At 38.0% G+C, this 27502-nt stretch overlaps 1 protein-coding gene across 1 annotated transcript; it reads left to right on the top strand.

Moving 5' to 3' along the window:
* The first annotated feature begins 3835 nt into the window (after positions 1 to 3835).
* Positions 3836 to 26935, top strand: HSPA4L (heat shock protein family A (Hsp70) member 4 like). Its single transcript, XM_026847688.1, is given in 19 exon segments — positions 3836 to 3909; positions 3911 to 4007; positions 5409 to 5549; positions 7065 to 7187; positions 8627 to 8726; positions 10509 to 10642; positions 11540 to 11784; positions 11871 to 11947; positions 13143 to 13294; positions 13810 to 13916; positions 14323 to 14456; positions 15646 to 15848; positions 18392 to 18493; positions 19027 to 19164; positions 20006 to 20131; positions 21322 to 21429; positions 22520 to 22639; positions 23196 to 23357; positions 23804 to 26935. Coding segments are annotated over 19 exon segments (2538 nt in total). The 3' UTR covers positions 23999 to 26935.
* Positions 26936 to 27502: the final 567 nt, after the last annotated feature.

Here is a 27502-nt window from a genome sequence, read left to right as displayed (position 1 = left end):
CCCAGCTTTTGACTCTTCCGTGTCCTTGAAATACCGCGCTGTGCTGGATGTGCCGCACGGCTCTTGAGGCACAATGGAAATTTTTTTAATTTTTTTTTTTTTTTCCTATCCTTGTTACACTTTGGTTTCGTGTAGCAAAGATCTCCGCTAAGTGCGTGTGTTTCCTCAACTAAAGTGGTTGCCCGGGCTTGAAGCGTTTTCATTAACAATTTTATGATGGAGTGAGTGGCGGTGAGACTGGGGAGGAGGAGGAAGACGTTGATTCACCGGGAAGTGGCGCGATGAGTTCCCTCTTCTTTAAGCCTGTTCCTACTTGCACGGCGCTGCATCTGTTGGCCGTGCAACACCCAGGTCTTGTAAGAAAGGGGGGGGCAGCGGGCAACGTCCGTGATGATGGGAGACGCAAGAGTAGGTGGAGATTTTTCTCTTCTGTTTCTATGGGATACGTCTAGGATTTTTCGAGCTCCATCTGTGCATAATTTTAGAGGAGGATTCAGGAATTCGTATAATACTAATAAAAATCGGGGTCTGGGTGGTGCTTCCTTTTATAAAGGGAATTTGTAGTCAGCAGCAGAAAGCTGTTTCTGCGGTGAGAGGTCATAGTACCTTCAGCATTGCTGTCTTTTTGATCTCAGAAGTGTAGGTTTGTTTTTGTTTTCTAAAAAGTTTTTATAAAAGTACAAAAGTTGAGTGCTAAAATGCATTCTGTCTGCATTAATGGGAATGCTCTTTAAAATTCTCTTTACTACTAAGAAAAATATACTTGTCACGTTAGCTCTCAAGAAAGCATTATTCTTGTGCACCTTTTATAAGAACTGAGATTCTGGGACCTGTCGAATTCTGTGCACGGAACCCCTGAAATTGCTGCCCGGAGCATCCTCGAGCAGCTGCCGTTTCCTTCCCCTTTCTGACGAAAGAGCACTTCCAATTCTTAGCTGTTCTTGGAGTGCGTCCTTTGCAGGTAGACTTCACATAGGTTTCCCTGCATTTAATATTTTTTCACGTTAGTGTCTGAGTAACTGCACTTTCCCGATGTTTGCAAAGTGATTACGAAAGGGATTTAAAGCAGTTAACAAGATGGCATCTGGAGTGCACAAATACTTAAAAGCTGTGGTTATCTCAGAGTTACTTTTTTTCCTGGCTTTTTTCTACTCCGAAATGTTGTATGGGAGAACACGAGGAACTCCCTTTCTAATGCTGTTGTCTTGAGGCAAACCAGAAAAGTAAATAGAAATAGAACAGGTTTATTGCTGTTATGGAAGTTTATCATAGTAACTAAACCCTACTTCAAGCAGGAATTGAGTGATATAGGCAGATCTGACAAATCATCAAAACTTTTCTGCTCTTTACGTGTAGCAATGCAGTAAATGAACTCTTTATTTATGTGTTCCTACAGAGATGCTTATGTTTTGAGTCAGTTGAAGTTAGCTAACAGTTAACCGTTGATTGGATACGTCCCAGATACTTGGGAAATACAAAGTGTTAATGTTTATGTCTGTGTGGTGTGGTACAAAAATACCTGAACTAGCTCTGGACAAGCTAGCACACTTTTAGGGGCAGAGTGCTGTTACTAAGCCGTGTAAAGATACTGGGTTATGTCTTAAAGATAGGACAGTCCTGGCTGCGCTTTACAGGGCTAATTGCTCTTTCTGGAAAAGGCTAATTAGTGCAGCCAGCTTCCAGTTTTGGAGCTGGTTCAGGTGTCTGCAATACTGCTGTGAGCAGTGCAGCGTTAGTGTAAGCGTACTTAAGTGCTACAGATAAAAGCAGTGTAGACTTGCAGGAGATATGTGTTATCACAGTTTAATACAGCACTCAAGTCGTAAATACAGTGTCCCAGTTTTTAAAACATTCAGGTGAAACTTTATTAATATCGTTGCCTAAAACCTACATCCTGTAGTCTAAGGCATGGGGGCGCTCGTGTTTGTAAAATCTGTATCACCTTTGAAGCTTTAGTGCAAGTGTTCGAGATTCTGCCATTAAGCCATCCATTTCAAAAGAACTTGCAGTTTTTAAAGGCTTTTGGCCTTAGTGTTTCTTTGGATGTTAACTGACACTTGACTTTTTTCTGAACTGGGAACTCCAGCAAATCTGTTGTATGCATTTCTAGCACCCTGGGCTTGTTCAGCTGATGGCAAATGGCCCTTTGGGTGCTGTGCCTCACCACTGTGGTTTTGTTGAAAAATAGTTGATTGTTTGTAGCTCATCATTTTTTAGTAACTTTTTTCAGACCATGTGTAATTAGTGTAATCACAGGCTAATTAAAATGGTGCAGTAGGAGCATCTTCAAAACAGTGCATGGAGAGGATCAAAATGTCCTGGTGAAGAGAGTTGCTACCTTTAGAAAAGTCTGTGTGCTGCTCAGAAGCTCCCTTCAAAGCCGGCTGAGGGTAGTGGTGGGGGAGGCAGTTCAGTTGTCACACTTGCATCCTCACAGTGAATGTGTTTCCTAAAGGGCTGTCTTGGATACAAGTGAAGTGTCTGGAGCCAAAGAGAGCATGTTCTATTCTTTGACATCTCTACTTCACAGCCAAGGGGGGGGATAAACCATCCATCTCCTTGTGCTGGAACAGAGCTACTGAAGCAAACCGCTGCAGGAACTCCAGTGGGCGAAGTAGCTTCTGACTTGATGCTTCGTGCTCTGCATAGGGATATCTGCAAGTAATGTGTCAGCAAATTCCTGCACTGAAAAGGTGTGATATAATAGCACTAGCGTGGTAGTATCCACAAAATAAATGTCTTGTAAACCATTTGAACCTTTTCTAAATTACTATTTTATCTGACTTTTCTTAATTATTACAAAATATAATTGGGAACTTTATTGTTAAGCAACATTAAAAAATTATAAAGGCTGTTTGTGAAAGCTGAAAATATTTGAAAACTGAGAGCAATGCATTGTTTGTTTGCAGCAGTTCAGTTAAATCTGGAGAAGGTTTTGTGTGTTCAGTGTGGTGCTACAGCAGAAGAAGTAGCTAAATAATGATGAAATTACATACAGTGCCCTCAGTGATGACGGAGAGGAGGCAGAAAGCAGTCTACTATAGTGATGTTGACATGTTCATTAAACAATTAAATTTGAACCATATGAAATCCGGGTTGTATCAGTTACTTACTACTGAATGGTTTTAGCTAGATCAGGTCCCTTTTGGGGAAAGAGTTCTATTTCAAATCTGTAAAGTGGAAGTATGGCAATAGTAACGTAAAAAAATAAAAAAGTTTCTAAAGACAACAGTGAGGTGGTCAGGTGATGGCTGGAGACCTGGGGCAGCTTTTGCTAGGGCCAGAGGTGAGGCTGAGAGGGGTGTGCCGTTGTAGCCTGAGAAACGGCAAGCTGGTAGGGGCCAAGGAACCCTCCAGAGCTTCTCAGGCCCTTGGTGGCTGGAGCTGTTGCCAGACACCTCCCCTTCTGCAGCTGGCAGTGTGTATGTACCTCGTAGTCCTCAGTCATGGGAAGTGCTCAACAGTGTGTAGAACTGGGCTGCTCAGCTACCTTGGGCTTAGATGGGGGGTCTTTATTGTTGTTCTAGGATTATTGTTGCTAATGGCTCTTAAAGTGTGAATGTGGTACTATCAGACTTCAGGGTTGTTGAGTCAAGAAAACCTGCCTGGTAAAGTTCAGGTCTTTAAATGTCTCAGGCTTCTTTGGTTATAAGTTGTCACCCAAAAGTAACTATTAATTCCTTATCTTCATGGTAGGATCTGTAGAACATGTATGCTTTTAAAGAATTCCTTAAATTATAATGAAAACAATTGTGGGTGCTTGCAGTTTCTAAACTAATTTTCAAAGAACAAAATAATTAGTATTCGATTGCAAATTCTTGTGCTTCATGCAGCAATGTTAAGTGCCACATCCATGTTCTGCTACTTTAATTTTTATTGGTGTTTTAAAGTATGGAAATATTTTATGATTTCTGTTTTTTAAAGCTGAATTTCTTTTTTTTTTCCTTAGAGCATGTATATCTTTAGGATCCAAGACCCGGGCCATTGGGAATGCAGCAAAGAGCCAGGTAAATGGATCAAAAACTCTGGTATTATTTACCTCACTTGTCTCCTCTTGAACTGTGGGAAGAAAATTAACTGAAGAAAAATACCAAATTTATTAAAATAAGTCTTTTAGAGTAAATGTACCTTTCACAGTGCTAGTTACTGCTTCAAGAGTATTTCCATGTATTAAAAGACACAGTATTTCTGCAGTGCTTTGTCAGAGTAAAAAATTGGAAGAAACAGAAAACCTTGTTTCTTCCCCACTGGAAGATTTTTATTTTTTTTTTCTTGCTTACTCCTGATGGGAAGAATAGGGTTCATAATTAAATTGCATTGGGGATGGGGAAGAATACTGTATTTAGTTTTAGAAAGTTTAAACTCAAGTTGAACAATATAGGTTTGGTACAGATACTGATTGTTGCTTATCATGTGAAACAAATGCACTGTCTCACTCTGGAACTCACTTGCAGACTAGGAAAACCTTCCTTTGGAAAGCAAATACATAAAAATTCATGATAGCTAGTGTGACTCTACAAATTCAAAATAGATCAGGTCTTACCCTCATTGTGTGCATCCATGCATCATGTTAGCACACTGAGGACTTCCTTGCCCTTTGAGTGTCAGTAACTGGCAATTTGCCTGGCGGGTATGAAGATCATAGAGCTCATTGGTAGTACCATGAGCAGTCGCTGTACACAGAGGCTTTGTATCCCTTTCATTCTGAGAAAACTTAAACTTTTTATCTGAGTTCAACCCCAGACTTCTCTGGCAAGAAGGTGTCCTGTCAGTACTCTTCCCAGCTGTGAATTTTACTATTTAGACTAGTAAACTAGACTAGTTAGTCTCGGAGAAGATTACTTTGGAGTAATTTCTTTTGATAGCTTAAATATTGTGTTTGACAGGATTTGTTTGTTCTGGTCCTTTCTCTAATTAAAAAGTCTGTAAGTCTGTCCTTAAAGTGTTTAGGTTGAAACACTGATAAGCAAACAGGAGTGGGGAGGCTTTGTGTCCAGATGAGATCTGAGTTAGAGGAGAACTTTAAAGGCAGTGAAATGCGTTAATTTGTTGAAGCTTCATTTAAGGTGAATGTAGGTAAAAACTTCATTTTTTCTGCAGACAGCCATTGCAGCAATATGTAATGTCATCTCAAACATTGCATACTGTATCAGAAAGCTCTTGTAAAATAAAAAGTACAGTGATAATTGATGGCAGCAAGCTAATGGATATTAAAGAGGAAAGTAAATTTGAATTTTTTAAATGGAGACCATAGATGAAAAAAATAGATGCTTCCTTCTCTCCCCTTACCCTTTGCTTTCCAGCAAACGTGTGGGGCTTGACATGAGTCTTCAGTATGTGTGTTAAGCCCAACATAACAAGAGTTCCTTTCAGGGTGGTATTCTATAGTCTGTGTATCTTTTCCACAGATTGTCACAAATGTAAAAAATACACTGCATGGTTTCAAAAAACTGCATGGAAGAGCATTTGAAGATCCTTACATACAATCTGAAAGGGCCAAGCTTCCATATGAACTTCAGAAGATGCCGAATGGCTCCGTAGGAGTAAAGGTGAGTTAGAGCTTTGTAGAGTATCTTTAATGGTAAGGATGAGCACTTTGGACCGTTGTCACTTTACTTCCTACTTGAACTGATTCATATTTTCCTTAAGAAAACTCTAAATATAGTCTTACTCATTTTGAAAAGAAATGTTGGGTGATAACCAATACAGTAACACCTTTTACCTTTCACAGACCCTGCCTTAGCATAGTTTTGCCATGTTTCACATTCCTCCTTGTAATGCATTAGTGTCTTCAAATGCTCAGGAAGATTTGGAGTACTCACTCTGTATTACATGCTCTTGTGTTCTAGTAATAGTCATGTAAAAAAAGTATTGCATTGTCTCCCATGCAGGTATACTATAAAATGTTAATAGCTCTCACCCCAAAAAAGGTGAAGTTTGTTTCATTCACCTTCAATAAAATTGAATGTGTAATAAGCCAGCTGTTGCCAAGAGATGAAGAACATTTTATTCCCTGCAGTAACATCTGCTCAAGTGCTGTACTTTCCGAGAGATGTCTGTTGAGTTTTCTTGTCAATTGTATTGGCTTTCTATAGTCGCATTAGTAGCTTTTTACCTTAACTACTACTTTCAAATACATATAATTACAGTGTGTGATTATTAGTCTTGTCTGAGTTTAGGTTTTACAGACATTCAGAGACCAAGTTTCAGGAAAACAAGATAACCCTCTGAAGATTTAATCCGAGCAAGTTATTTTTAATTTGCTTCCAAACTACATGGTTGGAAAGTGCTCTTCTCTTTTGGAAGGCTTCTTGGCTTCAGTCTCTGAATGTGTCTGTCTTAGCATTTTAATTTGGATCAGAAGTGCACTTCTGAAGCAAAATTCCCAATTGTCCTCACTTAGTGCACTTTGAGCTGCTTTCTGGCAGGGCTTTATACCACACAAAGTGAGTTTCTTTTGTTCTGTATACCTGCTCTTATCATACTAATTGCCAGTGCAAATATAGTTGCTCATCTTTCTGGGTTTCCCTGCACAGGAGTGTTTGGGTTTGCTAGAGAGGCAGCAGCCTGTCAAGAATTCAGGACATAAAACCTTATGTGAAGGCTGAAGATTCTGATGTGCTTCCTAAGAGTTGCCTCATTTGCCCCTTCCCTGCCTCAGTGTGCTTGAGTGACCTTTGCAGGAAGCAAATGTTCCTTGGGTTTGCTCCAAAACTCTTTATATTTAGCTCATATTAGAACAAATGAGCTTCTATGTGTATTACGCATTTTCTTTTTAGTTTAAAAAATTACAACAAAAATACTGTAGCATTGTGAATAGCTCCTCGAGGTAACTCAGGTGTTAAAAGTTTCACACACAACAATTTCCAGCTAAACTGAACTGTTAGGATTTGTTGTAGGGAGCACAAATCCTTGGCATCAATTGATACAGGGAGTTGTTTGTGTCTGCTCTGGTGTTAAACTTGGGTCTTAGTGCTCAAAAATTACAAAAAAAAAAATCTGATTTGTACATCATAGAGAAAAGTTGAGATGATTATTACAGTACTGCAATTCTCTTGTTTCAGGTGAGATACCTAGATGAAGAGAGACAGTTTGCAATTGAACAGATTACAGGAATGTTACTGGCCAAACTTAAAGAGACTTCAGAAAGTGCTTTGAAGAAACCAGTGGCAGACTGCGTGATTTCAGTAAGTTGTAATGAATTTATTGCAATTCTTTCTCTAGATCACTTCATGCGAACTAGTAACATTTTTGCTGTGGTGCAATGCTAAGAGATGCAAGCAGTGCATAGAAATTGCATTCCCCCAGAAATGGGCCTTTATTACAGGTTTTTCCAAATGAGAATTCTCACACATGATTACAAAAGCAGATAGAAAATTTGTTAAATCGTGTGTCTGCAGAAAGAACATACTTCTTAAGCTGATCCAGACTAGCTAACTCCAAGTGCTGCACACAGTAATCATGATTCCTGTAGTTCCTGTTATAAATGGGGACTGTCCTGTGTGTAAGCATATCTTCCTCGGTTCCAAAGAATCTTCCCAAATTCATGTTAAATTTCTTCATTGTTGCATAGTTGAACGCTGCTGGGTTGTAGTGGAGTGGAGAGTTGCCTGAATTTCATGGCTCTGAGGGTGATACCAGCAATTTGAGAGCCCAAACTACCTGCATTTGTTTGAAAAGGTCTTTTTATTTGGCTGTTTTACTTGTGTTGGGGTTTTTAGGTAGTGTCCTCACCCATGGCAGGGGCATAGGGGTAAGAGCCTGAAGATGAGGTTTTGTGTTGATATAAGTCCTAAATGTCTGCTTTTCACAGTGTCTTTGTTTACTGCTTCAATTCTGCTCTTGCTCTGAGAAGTCTGGCATGAGGTATTGCTGTTACTGAGAGAGGCACAGAAACTGGAAAGATGTATACCTGAGCTTTTAGCAACCTGCTTTGATCTTTTTCCTTGCTTCCTCATGGTATACGAAGTCACTTAGAGAGAATACCTCCCACACAAACAAGGATCCTTGGTAATGCACCCCAGTGGTAGCACTATGAATGTAGATCTAGGTCTTAAGCTTGACTGAAGCTGAAGATGTGCCAGCTGATTGCAGCCAGTTTCTAAATGGGCTCCAATTGTGCTTTGGCTATTTTTGGTGGAACTGAATATTGTAGTACACTGTGAGCTGGCACTGATAACTGTGAAATGGATACAGCTTCGGTTGTAACACGGAGTTTAGTTTAGCACTAAGTTTAGTTTCAGCACCACTGTAGTGTTTCTGCAGTAGATTATTCTGGGGCTGCGTATGAATATTTATTGTGCTACACAAATGTTTTCAGAAACCGGTAATGATTTTAAGATCAAAGATTCATCAGAAGAATCTGAGAAAGCCCCTTCAGATTTTTTTGTGCTTAAATCAAGCAGCTCTGGATGTTACTTCTTTTTTGTCATATTTTGAAATTTTAATTAAAGTATGCACTAAAAATGAATTAGCTAGCTGTTTTATTCAGACTACCTTACTAATCTGAGGTTAGTTTATAACAGTCTTGTGGTATTGAAATTTATAGGGTTACTTAATGGATAGGTCTGACTTCTTTAAATTAAAAAGTCCGTATTTAATAATATGTAATCATTTTTGGAAACAGGTACCCAGTTTTTTCACTGATGCTGAGAGAAGGTCTGTAATGGCAGCTGCACAGATTGCAGGATTAAATTGTCTGAAGTTGATGAATGAAACTACAGCAGGTAAAGGGAAGCAACTTTTTTTTTTCCTCCATTCAGACTATTGAATGTGTGAGGGTGATGACGTACTCCTGTTACACAATTAGGAGCTTGGGGAAAAACTATCCAGGCCAGTACTGCCAATCCAGCTTGGGAACTGGAAACACAGCAACTATGCTGGTGGGGTGGTGTTTGGCACTTAAGAGACATGATGAGAGTTTGGGCTTGCTACCTTGAATACAGTGCCACTTGAAAATAGCTACTCTGCTTTTGAAATAAAGCTGCTGTCTGTGCTTAATCTCTCTCATGCACCATGGAGCTCTACAGCAGCTGTATCGGGAACGCCTGAGCTAGCATCAGAATCTCTTAATGATCCGGCTGGGGTGTGTCCCTGACCCAAAATCTCAATTGTGGTATTAAATAATAGCATGCTGCAGTGTTATTAGAGGTAACCTGCATCTGTCTGAAAGATAACATTAAATACATTATTTAACATAGGTGTGTAGTGGGGTCTTCTAATTTTCTTTCCAGCTTACTGGAACATGGGTGTTCTGGAGTAAAAAGAAATCTTATGGAAGTATTAAAGAAATCGTGTTGGTTTTTTTTTTTTTGATCACAAGCTAATACTTTGAAATTAAATACACTGAAAGGAAACTTTAAAATGTGTAATGTGAAGATTTTTCACTTTTAACTACTTAATATGCTTCCTTTAAAAGCTGCTTCTACACAAACTGCATTTTTATGGAGCTTTTTTTGAAAGGAGACTTGCTGATCATATTTAGAAACAACTTGAACTGTATGATGTTTCCAAATATCCTAATCAAGTCAAGCATGTCTGTAGGATAATGACAGTTTAAACTTGGTGGCAATCCTGTCAGCCGTAGCATTGGCACAACTGTTGTTTCTATACAGTAATGTATTTACCGCCCTGCTCTGGTTTTGGCAAATTCTAGGGTAGGGTGTAGAAAACACATTACACATCATGGGAGATAAAGTTGGAGCTATTTAAACCAGTAAGATTTTTTTTTTTCCTTGATTTAAACTCTCTTTGCTTTTGGAAAGTCTCAACCAACTTTTCAAATGAGTGCTGGTATTGAAATTTCAGATTCATATAAACTAGTCTTCTAAAACATTTTTTTTATCTCTTGAACATGCTTGAATTTTGCAAAGCTGAGCTAAAAAATACTGAAAGTACGGCATGTCAAAGGAGAGGCGTAAGCATGAGATTAATCTGTGTAATTTCACAAATTACAATGTTAACTTGGTTACAAGCAGAACTGAAATAAAAGGGAATGCTTTAGTAGTGTTAAACCTTCATTGACAAATCTGCTTCCTCCCTTGTCAGTGAAAAATGCATTTTCAACATGGTAACTTCCTTTGTGATAAGCTTGATGAACATAATTCTGAAGCAAAAATAACCAATCTCATAAATCTTGGATCTAAAAATTTAAATTTATGATGGTGCATATGCTACTGACTTTTAAGTTAGTGTTTTGAAGGTACACACCATGCAGTTCTTGTTGGAAAGAGATGTTAGGTTATACAGAATACTTAGATGTCAACTATGTGAATGAACATGAAATACTTTAGTAAAACTATAAATCAGACAGTGAGAAGTTAAAGAATGTGGCAACTTGTAATGGTCTAAAACTTGTGACCTTTTTGACAGTCATGTTCAATTTGAGCAGAGTAATAGAGGTGTTTAGAAGTAGTAAACATAAGTAGTGTGTTTTGGTAGCACTTTTAATGCCTGCTTTACAGTTGTGTACAGCTTTCCCTTAACTTGTGCGGGTTGGTGTTTTTCAGTTGCACTAGCCTATGGAATATACAAGCAAGATCTGCCAGCCTTGGAAGAGAAGCCCAGAAATGTGGTCTTTGTAGATATGGGGCATTCTGCATACCAGGTTTCAATCTGTGCTTTTAACAAGGGAAAACTGAAGGTAATCTTTTCAGTCATAAAGTAAAATCCTATATTCCTGAAGTATTTAATTGAACAATACTCAAAATACTGTTTATTTAGTTTAAAAAAAATGTTTCTACTAAATTCCTGTACCAAATATTTTTGACATGCTGAATACAGAAACTTTGTTATTTTTTGGCTATTCAATAAATCCTTATAAAATGCAGAAATGACATACCCCAAAGTGTGTTTTGAAAAGTGCTAGACAAGCGTACCGTGTGGGTTTTGTGCCGTGTTGTATCACGGAAGTATTTGCATATTCTGGTAGTCTCATAAGCATTGTAGCTGTCCAACAGACCTATGTCAAGCTCTTGAACTCTATGAATTGCTCTGATTTTATTTTTTTTCTGCCATCCATGATGGTTCAAAATCTAAATTCAAGAGGATGTGAAGTAAAACTGAACAGTCGTCACTTCCTGGTCTGGAGATTTTTGTTTGTGAGCTACTGATGGCTGAATGTTATTGTAAACTTGTCTTTGGTAGCAAAATGTAGTCATCTGAAGTCATATGGATGATGATGATAGCAAGTTTTACTGTTTTGACTAAATGATACAGAACTAGTAATGACAAAAATCACTATCCTAGTCTGCCTTTTCTTGAGTGAACTATAAACAGAATAGGGGCTGCCGCATGGTGGATGTGATAGTATTTTGTTTGGGGAGGGCAGAAACTAAGTAATTCAGGAGCGATCTTTTTAAGTTGTTCTATCTGGCAACTGCATAGAAGATAGTGAGAAAACCACAAAGAATTTTCCCATATCAAACCTGTTTTTAAAGTTGTTAACTTCTACAACTAGTATCTGTATGAAAGCTCTTCCTGTAGCTAAACAAATAATGTCTAATTAACTTTTAATCTCTGTTCTTTCACTTCTGCACAGGTCTTGGCTACTACCTTTGACCCTTTTGTAGGTGGTAGGAATTTTGATGAGGCTTTGGTTGACTACTTCTCTGAAGAATTTAGGACAAAATACAAGCTGAATGTAAAAGAGAATCCCCGAGCGCTGCTACGATTGTATCAGGAATGTGAAAAACTGAAGAAGCTTATGAGTGCAAATGCTTCTGACCTTCCACTCAATATTGAGTGCTTCATGAATGACCTTGATGTCTCCAGCAAGATGAACAGGTACTGTGCATTCCATTCACTGCAGTGCAGTGAAGTGTGGTCTCTAAGCTGTCTTGTAATGTGAAACACTTTCCCTGTTCCTGCAGAGCTCAGTTTGAGCAGTTATGTGCTCCCCTTCTGTCCCGAGTGGAACCTCCTCTAAGAGCAGCCATGGATCAAGCTAGTAAGTAGGAGTGTCAATTTAGGTAGTACTTCTGCTTCAAGAAAGTAACTAGTATTCGTTATCCTAGATCTCTTTAATGATTATCTTTTTAATATATTTTTGTATTTATTAGAATTGCAAAGCTAAGTACTGAAAAGTTAAATGTAAGTTCCATTCATATGCTTGTCATGTATGCATGATCCCATTCCTGCCTCATTTAGTGCACATATCACTGCAACCTTGATTTATTGACCCTCATTCACCCTGTGTAATGGAAGAGGTTGGCGCTCTGAAAGATCATTTTATTTCAAAACACAAATCAACCAAATCAAAACCATGATGGGAAAAACTATTACTCTTTACTGCAACTATCTGGCCAGCCTGTTCCATATGTGATACATACATGTCCTCACTGACCTGAGAATTTGGCAGCATATTCTTGAAATAATTTATCTGAAGCATGTGCAAATAACAATTTTTTTTATTTTTTTTTTCCTAATGTAGCGTAAAGGAGAGAATTAGACTTTCACAGGAAAAGGTTTTAACCCTAATTCCAGCATCTTCAACTAAAAGAAAGGGAAGAATTTTGCTTATCTTATGACTTGGCTAGATAGCTAATGGGGGAAACAAGACCCTGAATAACTGCTGAGCAGAGCTGTTAAGGACTGACAGTTGTTTGAGATCACTTTATATAGATGTATCCTGAATTCAGAAGTAGAAAGTTACCCTGCAAGCACAGTCCAATATTTATTACGTATTCTTAGTTAAGGGGTTTGTTTTTCTTTATTGGCAACCAAAATTAAACCAGACATAAAATGAGGTATATTTGACTTTCATTTTGTTGTTCTTGTTTGGGTGGGGTGAGGTATTGTCCAGTAGTGCCAGGCTGCCAAAGAAAACCTGATTTCACAGCCCTGAGTTTATGCCCACCAGAAAGGGTGCATTGTAATGCGTTTTAAACAACAGCTGTCCTCATTGATGCTTGGCTTCTGCATTTTCCAGGTTTATGTAACTAGAAAACTTTGTAGCCTGCAGGAGGGATGAAGAGTTTGAATAGGACACATCATGACAAACCTGGTTTTAAAGATCTTGTTGGCTGTTGAATATATTCAGCGCTTGTCACAGTGTCTAGATACTAAAAGAACGTTTTTGGTTGTCCAAAGACAGCTTTTTGATAGCTTGATGATAACTTAAGGCCATGCACTCTCTTTTCTAGAACTTCAGCGTGAAGATATCTACAGTATAGAAATAGTAGGTGGGGCTACTAGAATTCCAGCAGTAAAGGAGCAGATCTCTAACTTTTTCTGTAAAGAGATAAGCACCACGCTAAATGCTGATGAAGCTGTTGCAAGAGGCTGTGCCTTGCAGGTATAGTTATTAAACTTCAGTATTGCTTCTTTAACATCGTGGAGTAATGAAATACAACTAACTAAACAAAAAATACTATAGCTGAAACAAGATGCAGAGTCTTAACTTGTTCTTTCAACAGATGGTGACAGTGACCATGTCAGAAATTGTTACAGTTGTTAATTTGCTGCTGTGTCATGTTAGAAGGATAATCTAGTTTGAGACCTGTTAAATTTGATGACCCAAATTGCACTGATCCACTTCTGTGTAGTCATTTGGAAGTTTTGTTGGGTAGCTTTACTGACAATCACTAAGCTTTGAAGTAGTATCTGTTACTGTTACTTTAATTTAGTTGTCTTTCAGTTTAGTTAGCTTCCTACTAAGTATAGGAAGCTACTGTTTAAAAATTCTCTGGTAAACAGAACCTCCGTGTGACCTATGTGGATTGTAGCCTTATTGCACTTAAATAGCAAGTACAATAGTTAATACCTATTTGACTACATGGATATAATAAAGTTTTGATCTTTGTTTTCTAGTGTGCAATTCTTTCCCCCGCTTTTAAAGTGCGTGAATTTTCCATCACAGATGTTGTTCCTTATTCTGTAACGTTAAGATGGAAATCATCTTACGAAGAAGGAACAGGGTAAGTTGTACAGTGCCTGCTAAAAAGTATGTGTTTGTGTATATAAAGAAAAATTTTGAGCTGTGGGAAAGACCAGGCCTCAGACTTGTCAGACACTCGAGTAGGGTTAATTTTCTTTTCTGCATTACACTGCTTGATTTCTATCTACTACTTAATAGTTGGAGATATTTTTAATTTAAAAAATGTTGGTGTGAACTTGCTTAATTTAAGAAGCGTGACACAGAATGCATAGTCCATATTTCAGACCTACAGGCCCTCAACCTGCAACTCTTGTCATAAACTGACCTAAACTAAATTATTTAGCTGCTTGGTTAGCATGGCTGCTGATCATTAACATACCTTGATTTTGATTGTCAATTATGTTATGGTCAGTGGTTTAACCTTACTTAATATTTTACTGCTTTAGGGAATGTGAAGTTTTCAGTAAGAACCATGCTGCTCCATTCTCAAAAGTAATTACTTTTCACAAGAAAGAGCCTTTTGACCTGGAAGCTTACTATACCCATCCGCATGAAGTGCCTTATCCTGATTCCAGAATAGGTAAGAACATATGAATAAAAACCACATAGCAACTCATGTTGATAATGGGAAAAGTGGTTCTCTTACTCTTTCTTTTTTTTTTAGGTATGCTATCTCCATATTTCCTGGGTTATAGAAAAGTCTAGGTTCTTTAAAAAAGCTCAGCACAGTCTTTTTGGTTTAGATGCAGTTATGAAACAGTATTCGTATCTTCTTTTTGTACTTCCTAAAAAAATTTAGTTTCTTCATTCTGTATTACCTGTTTCTGAATGCTTTAAAAAAAAAAAGTACAAGAAGCTGAGTGCTCTATTGTCTGGTTCTTTCAACTTCTGTAAAATGAATAAGGGTCTTACGTGCCCACCAGCCTGGATTTTTCAAAGAAATTGGATCAAAGAAGCTCTCAGCACTAGACAGTTATCTCTTATGTCTCTTTCTGTTAATCTGAGAACATATAAGACAGGCATTTCTGGAAATTTAGCATCTATAGTGGAGTCTAAAGTACTAGGTGGTATGAATAAGTTTCCTGGTAGCTAATACTACCTTACTTGCAGTTATAAGTAGATTCCTCAGGGTCTTTAATTCACAACTTTATGTACTTATTTACATATCTGATATAAACTTGGTGCTACCTATTTAGCCATCTATGCAATAAGTCAATTGTCTTTAAGAAAGAATATTCTCCTTTACATGCGCACAGTTTGCATTCTTTACACGCAGATTTCCAGCAAGTTGCAAAATAAAATACCAACCTTGCTGCTTCCAGAAGCTTTGATAAGCACTGTTCATTCTCCAAAATGTGTGGTGCATTCATGTTACCAAATTCAAATAGAATCTTATCTCTGTTTAATGCGTTGTTTTTCAGTGCCATGTTTGAGTTACGTGGATGAATGAAGAGTAATTTCTCTAGTGTGATAGTTAGAGAAGGCAACAGAGAAGTAGAATACCTAACAGTGTTATCTTTTTTATGACATACAAATCAAGGAGGAACATCTTATTAATTATCAGTTAAGTGATAATAGTGGGGGAACGGGTTTTAGTTTATCTAGCTGTGACTTACACTGTAGAACTGACAACTAAGTAGGAAGTTTCCACATAGTTTGTTACACAAAGTTGCTATTTAAATTGACACCTTTCCAGGAATATGTTTCTTTTTTTTCCTCTTTCACTACTTGTTGGAACAACAATTAAAAACCATTTTTGTTTTTTCAAGGGCGTTTTACTATTCAAAACGTTGGTCCCCAACATGATGGCGACAATTCCAAAGTGAAGGTTAAAGTGCGTGTCAATATTCATGGCCTTTTCAGCGTGGCTAATGCTTCTATAATAGAGAAGCAGAACATAGAGGGAGATCACAATGACACGCCTATGGACACTGAATCATCAAGTAAGAACCAAGGCAGAGATGATGAGCTGGTATGTAAACTCGTAAATATCTACACTCCTTGTAATTCTGACAAGAGAGCCAATAATTAAGATTAAATCATAGTGTATAGCTTTTCACAAGTAGTGCTTCTCCACCCTTAGATTATTTCTTCAGTTATGTAATACATTTCTTCATGTTTATTATTAAAGCACTGGTGACATGTGGCACTAAGAAAGCAAAACAATGTGAAAACATTCTAAAGAAAAACATTTTTTTTCATTGTTCTTTACCATCTCTCTGCTGGTTTTAGGATTATTGAGTGTTGCTGCCAAATCGCAGCATATTTAAAGAGATCTGTTGACTAATTCTAAAAGGTTTTTACTCAAGTACTACATTTTCATTGAGTAAAAAAAATACAGTATTTCTTTTGTGTATGGAAAGCTTGTTCTTTACAAACATTCTTTCAGAAAGGGCACTTCTTTATGTACTTCAGTACTAGTAGTTCTTACAAACTGGTTTACAAGCCCATAGGGGAAAATTACTGGAAGTAAATGTGCAACAGCTTTGTCATTAATACTGAAAAATGAACAAAATGACCTTCTGTCATTCTAGTGCAAGGAGGATCAACTTTCCTGATAGTGCACTGCATACTGAAAGTAGATCACCGAGAGAAGCGAGGGGCAGCTCTTACATTTGGCACTAGAGTTGAGGGCTGGCTGCCAGGGAGTAGCACACCAGCGGTAGCCTTGGCAGCCTTTCTTTTTCACTTGTGCCCTTCTGCAACTCGGGATTTTGGTTACGTCACAACTCGCAGGGGAGAGAGATGATAGCACAGAGAAAAAGAGGATAAAGTAGTGGGCAAGCTGCTGCCTTTCCGCGCTTGCGAAGTGCACAGCAGAGTGACTGGTCTCACAGGCTGTCAGATGTACTGAGGGGGTGTTCCTTAGGGAGTAAGGTTGGACCGAAAGCAAACACTCAGCAGCTTTATTTGAAAGAAGGGGTGAAGGCATTTCCTGTCATAATCTTTCAAAATTTGTTCTTAGCAGCTTTTCCCATTTTGGCTGAATATACTAAAGGAATTAGAGCAAGTGGTTACACAATTAGCATTATGTAATTGATAAAAGCAACTCCTTAAACATTATACCGCTTTCCAGGAATTTGAGCATATTTGAAATGCCAAACATGACACATCTCCTTGTGGACAAATGCTCTGCATCTGATGTTTGTATACAAGTGAAAAACAGTTGCAAGTGACCTAGCTGGCATTTAGTATAATAGGCGTACTGCATGTGGAGCAAGAACTCTGTGTTCCGTACAAGAGTAACCATTTCCATCCTCAGGCTTTCAACCTGTGGTAGTTCTATTCTTTCTGTTTTACAATGGTGCTTGTCAGCAGTTACCTTTCATTATTGAGGATGATACCCTCAACTCTGAGAAGGAGGCCTTGCGGTATATATATGTACTGTTTTCCTCCTCTAGCTTTTCTGTGTAGGCAAAACAACCTTCCAGTTGTTGCCTTTTCTTTGTGAACAGTAAGAACAGTAAATGAGGATTTTACTACTTTTTTCTACTCTGAAGTGACAAAACTTAAATTTGGTAAAAGCAGCCTTCTTGTTTTCAACTTTTACCGTCAAAAACTTGCTGAATTAATTAACATAGCTTAACTGCAACAAACACCTGTGCTAGAGTGTGAAATCCTTCAGTAATTTTTATCATTTTTTACAGAACTAACAGTAAATTGGTTTATATGCATATGTAGTTTGTGAATCTAGGAATTTAAATTCCTTATAATGGAAGTCTTGGATCTTTCAGACCTCAGCTACAGCTTGTTATATTGATGTTCTGGATGACCAAGTATTGGAGTCATTCTGTAAACTTTAGACTTATCCACTACTATGTTATTAAAAGTTTCTTGCAATAACAGGGAATTGAATTACTTAAACTAAATCAAGTGATCAGCACTAGTAATAAGTGAAGTCTTTAAGATCCTTAAGTTTGGAACAAGGCATAGGTGAACTACAGATAAATTTAAGTGAAATGATCTTAATTTTGGGTGGCAGTGAGGGAAGGCAGTTGGTCATGTGCTCCAAGAGGCAACTGCATAAACTGATTTTTACGGTCCTGTGAGACAGATGTAGGTAACAATTACGGTGACTAAATTACTTCTGCTTTGGATTACAAACTTTAGGTGAAAAAATGGTATGAGGTTGAAGTTCTGGCTGTTCCATAGAGAACTTATTGTATTGTCTGTGTTGGTGGTGTGTTTCTAGAACATTCTCTGCATACATTTTATATGTACTTCTTTCTAATACAAAATGAAGGGAATATTCACAAGGCTTAATATCATACTATAACGAGGACAGATGGCAACATCATAATTATTCCAAGGGGGACAGGCAGAACAGAATTTTCATTTAATTTGAGAAAGATATTAATAAAAGTACTATAACAAAATGCCTGTTTAAACATGGTGAATCAAATTCTTAAAAAAATTATTTCTAAGTCTATATATTGTTGGTGATCTACTGTAATTTACATTAGTCTTAAATCATACAGCAAACCTTTGCATTCAGTTATGTAACTCTCTTTCTAGGATAAAATGCAGGTTGATCAAGATGAAGGTATTCAGAAAAGTCAAGCTGAACAACAGAACCAAGCAGATGAGGAAACTGAAAATGCAGGAACTGAAACAAAAGTTTGTATTCAGTATTAATAAGGAAATGTCATGTTGCTTCCCTTAGCCTTGTTTTTTGCCCAGGATTCTCAAAGTTATTAATCTTAATAGTTGCAAAACACGGGACTGTATTTAGAGGAGCGCAGCTACATTGAAAAAATTAAGTTAGGAATCCTACCTTAGCACTTCGGTTTTCAACATAGTATATGAATAAGACTTTGAATTAAGTTTCTGTTACTTAACATAGTTTTATAGGGAAGATGGAATCTAGGGATACTTTGAAAACATTATGAAGAAGAATATGCAGTGCCATTAGCTTTTGAACAAGCTTGCTCAGCAGCTCTTTGCATTATGTGTAAAGAAATTAATTTCTACCAGTTTGCTTCAAAACTAAGGTACTGGTTTTTCTGAATAGCAGAGGAATAGTTAAGTGCTTCATTTACATATGATTAATTTTGTAGCTGTTTTACTAGTTTTATTTGTCTCTTTTTGAGCATAAATTTAGTAACACTTCTATTCTTGAAAGTTTCTTAATGGCATAAATCTTTTTATAGGCTGCTTCTGGTGACAAGCAAGATCATCCAGCCCAGCCAAAAGCTAAAGCAAAAGTTAAGAGTATTGACCTACCTATACAGGCAAGCCTCTATAGACAACTGGGACAGGATCTTATCAATTGCTATATAGAAAATGAGGTAAGCAGCATAAACAGATGACCACTCAATGTCACTGTAAATAATTATCCAGAAAGTATCTGCAACCATAAACTTATTATCTAATTTAGAATTCGGGGGAGGGGATTGCCCTTAATTGTAAGGGGGGTTGTTTTGGTTGGGTTTTTTAGTGAAAATTCATTTCACTAGACTTACTACCCAGCTGTCTGACCTATTAGCCTGTTAATGCGTGATGTATCAATTCCATTTTTAGGCAGGAATTGCCTAGGACTGCCAGTAAAGGATGCACAGTATGTTACAGGAATGCCAGCTGTTATTGACTGACCTGATACTGGTGTGTTGGTGCTTTACAGAAGCTGTGCCCTTAGTTATATCACATTTTTGCCCTTCAAGTCCTATCAGCAGGAAAGTGTTACAACGTGTGGAAAATTTGCCTTTCAGAGGATCCTTTCTAGGTATCTTGTCTGTGAAGATCCCAGCAGCATAAACTCTTTTTTGAAAAACGGTCATTCAGAAGAATAAAATACAAAGTAATTTTTGTAGGGCAGAATGATTCCTAGTGACTTCTAAACCAGAGTCAAGAGTTTTCTTCTAGTTCTGTCTGTTGTGGTCAGATCATGATTGAAACCTGATCCATTTACGTTGGACCACTTGCTGAACAGCTTCCAAATATGAATTCATTCTTTCCCTGTTCCAGTTCTGCCTGCAGTGAAGATGTCTTACACAGAGGTGAAAATTGTAATCAGTAATTGTGAATTAGCAGGCTTCTGCAAAGTTCTTTTGGTACAGTTTCAAGAAAGTAATCATTAAGGTTGACACTTTCATATGCTCTTAGTTTTAAATAAGATTTTCTCCACCCTAGGGGAAGATGATGATGCAAGACAAGCTTGAGAAAGAAAGAAATGATGCTAAGAATGCTGTTGAAGAATATGTGTATGACTTCAGAGACAAACTCTGTGGAGTCTTTGAGAAATTCATCACTGAAGAAGTAAGTCTTGGCTGTGTGTTTCAACTGTGTGAAAAAATTCCTTTGCATTTATAAGCTTGGAGTGTGGGTTATGTGGAGGCCACGGGGGTCTCTTGGACTGGTTTCTGGATTAACTTCACAGAAGTGAAGTTCAAACTACACTTATCCCAGGCATTTGATATGCAAGCTTGCAGAGTTTCGTATCGAAGTTTCTCAGTGGCAAGAAAAAAATTCTGGATGCAGGCAGAAAACAAAAATCCTAGCGGGGGTAGGAAAGTAGGACAAATCACTGTGAGCTCCTAAATGGTGTGAGTGGGTAGGAATGAAATGAAAATTAGCAGAAATGGAGTGTCTGTGTAGCTCTGTTTTATTGTCTTAATTTCATTTCTTTAGAAACACAATTGTTTCTCCACTTCAAAATATTTTGACCTCAGCATGCTGTTGAAGTCTAAGTAAAAGGTGTTGAAGAAAGCTGTACAATGGGCTTTTGCAAAAGCAGTATTGAAAGAACCCTTGGCATGTAATCATTTCTCTGTAACAGCGATCTAAATAGAAGTGGCTGGTACAAAAGCAACCAGTTGTTGAAAGAACAAACATCCAGCAGCAGTTTTAAGGTCTGCTTCCTGGATTACCTGGTCATCAACCCAGCCACACAGTACAGATGCTCCTCCGGTATAAACTCAAGGGTATGAGGCTGCCTTTCCCATACCAATGTCAAAACAATCTCTTACATTTGTTATATGGATAGATAAGATGTTTATTTCTAAATAGTTAAGTATTAAAATCTTTGTGTCTAGCCAGTAGAGTCCAGCTGAAAACAATTTTAACTTCAACTGTATATATAGTTTTCCAGACTTGTGTTTTCTTCCATCTTTGTGAGAACCTGAGAAGCAGAACTTCCCATGTGAAGATAAGCAAGAATGTTAAGAGATGTGTGTGCCTTCTTACAAAATGAATCCTGAAGCTATGTAACTCCCATAAACTTCACCTGTGAATCAGATTCATAGGGCTGTCCTGCCTCTTACCATTCTGTAAAACCATGGCTTTGAAGTCTGTTAATTACTGTTTTCCTTCACTATCACCTTGAATATTTTAAACTGATGAAACACACTTACTTTTTTGAATAGGGAGCTTTCTTTGCGTGCTGGGGGGGAGAAGTCTCGTTTGTCATGTTCCCCTCTGAACTAGAGTGTCCCTGACTTGCTTCACAGGATTCAAACAAGCTGACCTTGATGTTAGAGGACACAGAAAACTGGCTATATGAAGATGGAGAGGACCAGCCGAAACAAGTATACATGGATAAGCTTCAGGAATTAAGAGTAAGGTTTTAAGCCACTTTGTAGAAGAAATCATGTGTTGTTTGGGGGCTGGGGGCATTTATATCACAGAACCATCTAGGTTGGAAAGGACCTCGAAGATCATCCAGTCCAACTATTAACATAACACCAACAGTTCCCAACTACACCAGATCCCTCAGTGCTATGCTGACCCGACTCTTAAACACCTCCGGGGATTGGGACTCCACCACCTCCCTGGGCAGCCCATTCCAACGCCCAACAACCCCTTCTGGAAAGAAATGATTCCTAATAGCCAGTCTAAACCTTCCCTGATTCAGCTTGAGGCCATTCCCTCTTGTCCTATCGCTTGTTATAGTATAGGTACATATGGCTACGTAAGCAAAGCTCTTTTAATGAGGAATGTCTGTGTGCATACTGCTATGTAAATTTTGTAAATCCATATGGACACTGAGGTTGTATCTGGATGTAGTTTAGTAATGAAATGAACATAACAGAACTAGAAAGACAGTTTGTTTTAATGTTAGTTGTCCTAATTTGAAAACAGTCAAAATTAAGTAGACTGTCACTAGTGACAACAGAATTAATTGCTATGGGAATTCTGTCAGTCTTGTTACAATCTGAAAGAGGCTCTGGAGTAGTTCAACTGCTCTCCCAGGTGTTCAGAATTACACTCCAGAATAGATGCTGTGGTTTTCAGTGGTCTTCTGTAGCTGTATGATAAAACGGAATTTTTGGTCTAGTATCTAATGATAAAACCTGAAGAGTGCTTTAACAGTACCTTCCACTGTACCGTTTGATGAGTAATGATAAACCCTAGAATACTTCAGATGAACTACTTTAAACCATCCATGTAAATCCTGTGTTGTTTCTCTTCTGAACACATTGTTCCTAAGGCTCATTTTGCTGACAATAACAGCAAAATGCTAAGCCTAATAAGGACAGGCACTGTTCCTGTTTAAACTTCTGGGCTTCTTTTTTGTACTAAAGCAAAATGCAAAGCTGAAGCTCCCAAATGGGTAAGAAAAGGAGTTAAAGGCAGCCTTCCTTTCAACGCTGTGTTTTATTCTTAGACCAGACTAAAGTAAACTTGTATTTATGCTTATGTTTCCAGAAATTTGGACAGCCTATTCAGGAAAGATACATGGAACATGAAGAGAGACCAAAAGTTTTAAACGAACTGGGAAAGAAGATTCAGCTCCTTATGAAAGCAGTAGAAGCATACAAAAATAAGGTAGAAGCAAATTATTTGGGGAGTAAACTATTACGGGTATCTGAGTTTGGCTGTATATTCTTTTGTGTTTAAAAAGAAGCCTTACAGGATTACTGGTTAAGCTGCTTTAGAATGGCTGTTGTGCTTCTGCTCCTGAGAACTTCTAAAACTGTTCTGTATTGCTAGCAGAAATGATTTCTTCATGATAAACACAGTCACTTTTTTTTATGGTGGCTTGTACATTTGCAATGGGTATGTCCAGTTACGGCTGTTGCCATTGTTTCTATAACTAGACTATCAGGGGTGGGGGTGGTTAATCAAACTACAGTAAACCTCAGGTGCTTCTTTTTTTCTTGCATCTTCATTACTATCTTGTGCTTCAGCAGCATAGATTTATAATCAGAATCTCAAATGTCTAAAACCAGTGTCCTGTCTGTCTTGTTCTATAGTTATTCTTCATACTAAATGCTGGTTAAAAACTCTGTTGGGTTGTAGCAATGTTACCCTATTTTGTGTCCATTAAATTCTTAATTGAGAAGCATATACTGATTGATGATATAAATATATTTCTCTTTAGGATGAAAAATATGATCACCTAGATCCTGCTGAGATGGAAAAAGTTGAAAAATACATTAGTGAGGCTATGAATTGGTTGAACAGCAAAATGAATGCCCAGAACAAACTAAGTCTAACTCAGGATCCAGTTGTCAAAGTGGCAGAAATACTGACAAAATCTAAGGTAAAAAACCAAATTGTACATGTTACATTCTCGTGAGTTTCTCTTTAACAAGATTTTGGCCTCTGTGTTGAGGTAGAACATTATACCTGCAGATATTTTAAAGCTAGGGAAAGATCCATACAGAGGGAGAAGCAGCTTTGTTGATGTTGAATTCTGGCTCTTGATTGACAGGAGTCGGTACCTCTGAATAACCCTTTTTAAAATACCCTGAGTTACAACATCAGGCTTGCTAGAAGACGGATTATTGTACAGGCTTTTAACAGATGGGAAGCTCGTTAGCTAGTGAAAGGTTTTATTTTAAGTTTCTAGACTTCATAGAATTGAAAATTTTAGTCCTTGAAAATTAAATTTGAGGTCATGAACTTGAAACAAATTTGCGAGATTCTAGTTTAATGCAATTCCTGTGCCACCAAACAAACTTGCTCTCTCACTTCTGTTACAACTAGGAGCTGGATAGCTTCTGTAATCCCATTATATACAAGCCCAAACCGAAGATAGAACCTCCCAATGATGGGCAGTCAAAGGCTAATGGTGAACACAATGGACCAGTGAACGGACAGAGCGGTACCGAAACAAAACCTGAACCAGCGAAGGACAATTCTCAGCAGACCAAACCACCTGGAGAAATGGAAGTGGACTAAATCTTGCATTTCTTTTACTTAATTAAAATAGTGCAAGTAACCACAGGGTCCATTCTTTTTGCCTGGTACACACCTCAAATGTTCAGTTATTCTTAGCCAACCTTCTGTCATTTGTTGCTGAGTAGTTTTGAAAGTGTTTTATATTAAGTACACCTCTGATGTTCATTTCCACTGATGCTGCTTATGTGGAGCTTTAGCCAAATGTAGATTGTATAAGTCAGTTTAAGCTTTCCCAATATATTTTATATCAAACATACAGAATTGATATATAAATGGCAACAATCTACCTTATTTAAAGCTTTTATTGTGGATAAACCTCAGCTCCTTTATTCAGGAAAGGATACTGTATTGCACTACTGATGCTCAAGTGTAGATCTAATTGCATCTTTATTTTGGAAAAATATTGGAATTGAAGTGGCAAAACTTGTCACTTGAAGCACTGACCTTTTCTAGTTACTGTATTGTTATAATTTAAATATTAAAATAGAGGTTAGTTGGCATACTAGTCCATCTTGTTGATGTACCATGAGAATTGTATGGTCTTTTTCATATAAACTGAATAATACAAGCTTAAACATTTTTTAGTTTCCCATACCACTAACAATCTTAGTTACAAAGTGCATAATGGCTCTGCCATGTGCTGAAATGAAGCAAATGGTCTCAGTGCACATCGCAGTACATAACGTGCTGTCCTTGCGACAGGATGATGCTAATGAGAATAGTTTGAAGGGGTAGAACATACAAGAACTGTTGCATAGCTTTCCCTTGAAAATGTCTTATCACACATGTTACTATTTCCACTTCTTCTGTTTTGTGTGAAATCTGCATCTTGATCACATCTTGTGCTGGGGAGGAGAAGTAACAGAAATTGCACTGTGTGAGCTGGATATTAGTGCCCTGATTTTGAGGTTGCTTAAATGCTGTTTGTTGCAAACTTGAAAGAAATTATGAGAGCTTCGTTGTGGATTACAATTTCAGCCTTGGTACTCAGCATGTAAACCTTTTGTTCAAGGGTCTAAACAAAAGAGCTTAAAAACTGGATATTCTTACCCCAAAGATGGAATCTACTTGATGAACTTGCATAGCTAGCTTACCAGTTATCTTAAGTCGTTTACTTGATCTAATGAAAGCATCTATAATGTATTACACAGTTGAGTCACTGTTTTCTTTGATACATCTTAGATGTTGTCAAGGTCCTATGTATGTACTTATGTTCTGAAAACTTCTGTCAGTCACCGAAGTACTGTAGCACTTGCTAGAGCAAGTCACTTTTCTTTAGATTTTAAACAACTCTTGTATTACCAGAATAGGAATGGGCTACTCTGACTATGAATAGTGGGTTTTTTAGTTGCTGTGTAACGCTTCAGTGACATGAACTCCATTGCAGAAATGCATTAGGTGTTCAGGTGTTAACTGGGCATTCCTGCAGCAGCTCTCATGTACAAGCTTGTTGCTGTTGTAAACAAGTGAAGAGTCCTGCTCTTGTTTCTGGCTTTGGCAGCCATTTTATCTCCAGCCATGCCCTTCATGTTCCACCACTCTTCATGCTACAATGAGAGTAGTCCATGGCCCAAAGCTAGAGTTGGTAGAAGTGAACTATCCTCTGATACCTTTGCAGAAAAATGAAGCATCATTTACAGCTGTATCTAAACCTGTTAAACTAGCTGAAGTGCTAGAATTGTATTTTCATGACTGACGTCAGGTGACTGAGGTGCGTGTACTTTGCTCTACTGTTTCTCTTCTACAGAATCAGTTGTGGCTGGTCTGGCACCTTGAGTTTACATATTTAAAGCCCGTGAACGTAAACTGAGTGACCTTTGAAGAGAGCTGCAGCTACTCTGCAACCTCAGTCTTGAATTCAGCCGCTGTAGTCACACATCTCTGGCACTGGGGCGGTGACACTACTTCAGTGTCAGTCGTCCTAAGTTTAAGTCAGTACATGACTGAGCTAGCTTTGGTCCCGTAGGCTTGAACATCATGAATATCTTAATGGCTTTACCACAGCAGTGTAATGAGTAGCATTCTTAAATATTGGCTTCCTAAATCCCATCTACTCATTAATTTGTCTAGTGGACTTCCAGATACCTGACAGAAGAGCTCAGTAGAAATCTCCAGTGTAAGTCCTCCAGTAGCTAAAAGGTCCTGTGTAAGAACAGAAAGTCTTCTGCTCATGGTCATCACACGCTTAATACTACATTACAAATGTTTGAGGCAATTCTTATGCATAAAGGCTGGAATAATTCTACAGCAAGCTTAAAAGCAGATATGGTTAAGATAAGCAATTGTGTAGCAAGGTTTTTTTACTAGAATAGTGGGGTTTTTTGCTGTGCATCTGCTCTGTCTCTAGATCCCTAGTGAAGAGGAATGCTGCCCACAGACTGCTGATAGCACCTGCTTGTTGATTTACATGTTAAGAATCCCATTTGGAAGGGCAAAATTGTTCTTTCCACAGGGAGCTTCACATTAACATGTGAGCCTATGACTTGTTTGCATGTAATCTGTTTTCTGTTACAAAGACAAAATCTTACCAGGATGCAGATTTAAGATTTTCAAGTATTTATACATGGTATGCACCACTTGAGGATTTGTGTGTTGGACTCAAGTGAGTTACCCTGTGGCTACCCTGACAGTACCCGAGTGAGTATCCTGCAACAGAAAACAGGTTTTGTTAAGGAACCAACAGTAGTAAGCTGCTCTGCATCTTGTATATTTTAAAAGCAGGTATTTGTTGCTGATGTCTTATTTGAGACTTTCTATTGAGGGCAAGTTACATTTCTCATGTTTGAAAATGTTCCCTCTGTCCCACAAAAAGAGGAAGCAACACGATGTTTGTAAAGGCAGTAGAGTTTTGTTTGTTTAAAAAATAAAAAAGTTCTGTTAATCAGTTTACAACTTCATGTAAAAGTTTTAAAACATAATACATATTTTATTTTACCAGTAACATCTTTCTGCTTTCCTTTAAAGGGGACTTACTCTTTACTGTCTTGAGCATTATGTGATTTGCTCAAGAAATGGCTTTAAAATTAATTTGCTTTACTAAACTTAAGTTGCTGCTGTCTTAAAACTGATCCATGGCTTCCTTCCCACAATTTTTTATTACAGAACTTTAAATGTCAGGATTTTTTGGGAACTTTTCAGATGTGACTAAACAGATTTCTAACAAACCCTTGAAGTTAAACTTTTTTACTCATCTTTCTTTAAACTGACAAGGGTGCTACATGATAAAATGACCCAGCACAGCTGCCTGCCTTGTTTGGTCTGAATTGGAATGAAGAATCCTCTCCCTTGTTTGCCCCTGGCCGTGTCCTCCTTTCACTGCTTAAAACTGCCTTTGGGGCATGCTTGCAAAATGTACAGGAAGCACTTGGGTGCCCAGTGCTGGAACCTTGCAGGCGGTTTGGGTGAAGCACCTCCCCTGTGCTGCTGCTCGGCTTCAGGAGACGAGGTGGTGGAATAAGGGGGAAGGAAAGTGCCCTTGTCTCTCGGTTGGGGTGGCAGCTCGAG

Source organism: Athene cunicularia (assembly GCF_003259725.1).
Source record: "Athene cunicularia isolate RWA chromosome 4 unlocalized genomic scaffold, athCun1 chr4_part2, whole genome shotgun sequence".
Taxonomy (NCBI): domain Eukaryota; kingdom Metazoa; phylum Chordata; class Aves; order Strigiformes; family Strigidae; genus Athene; species Athene cunicularia.
Note: the sequence above shows the minus strand (reverse complement) of the source record. Positions and strands in the feature narration are given on the sequence as shown.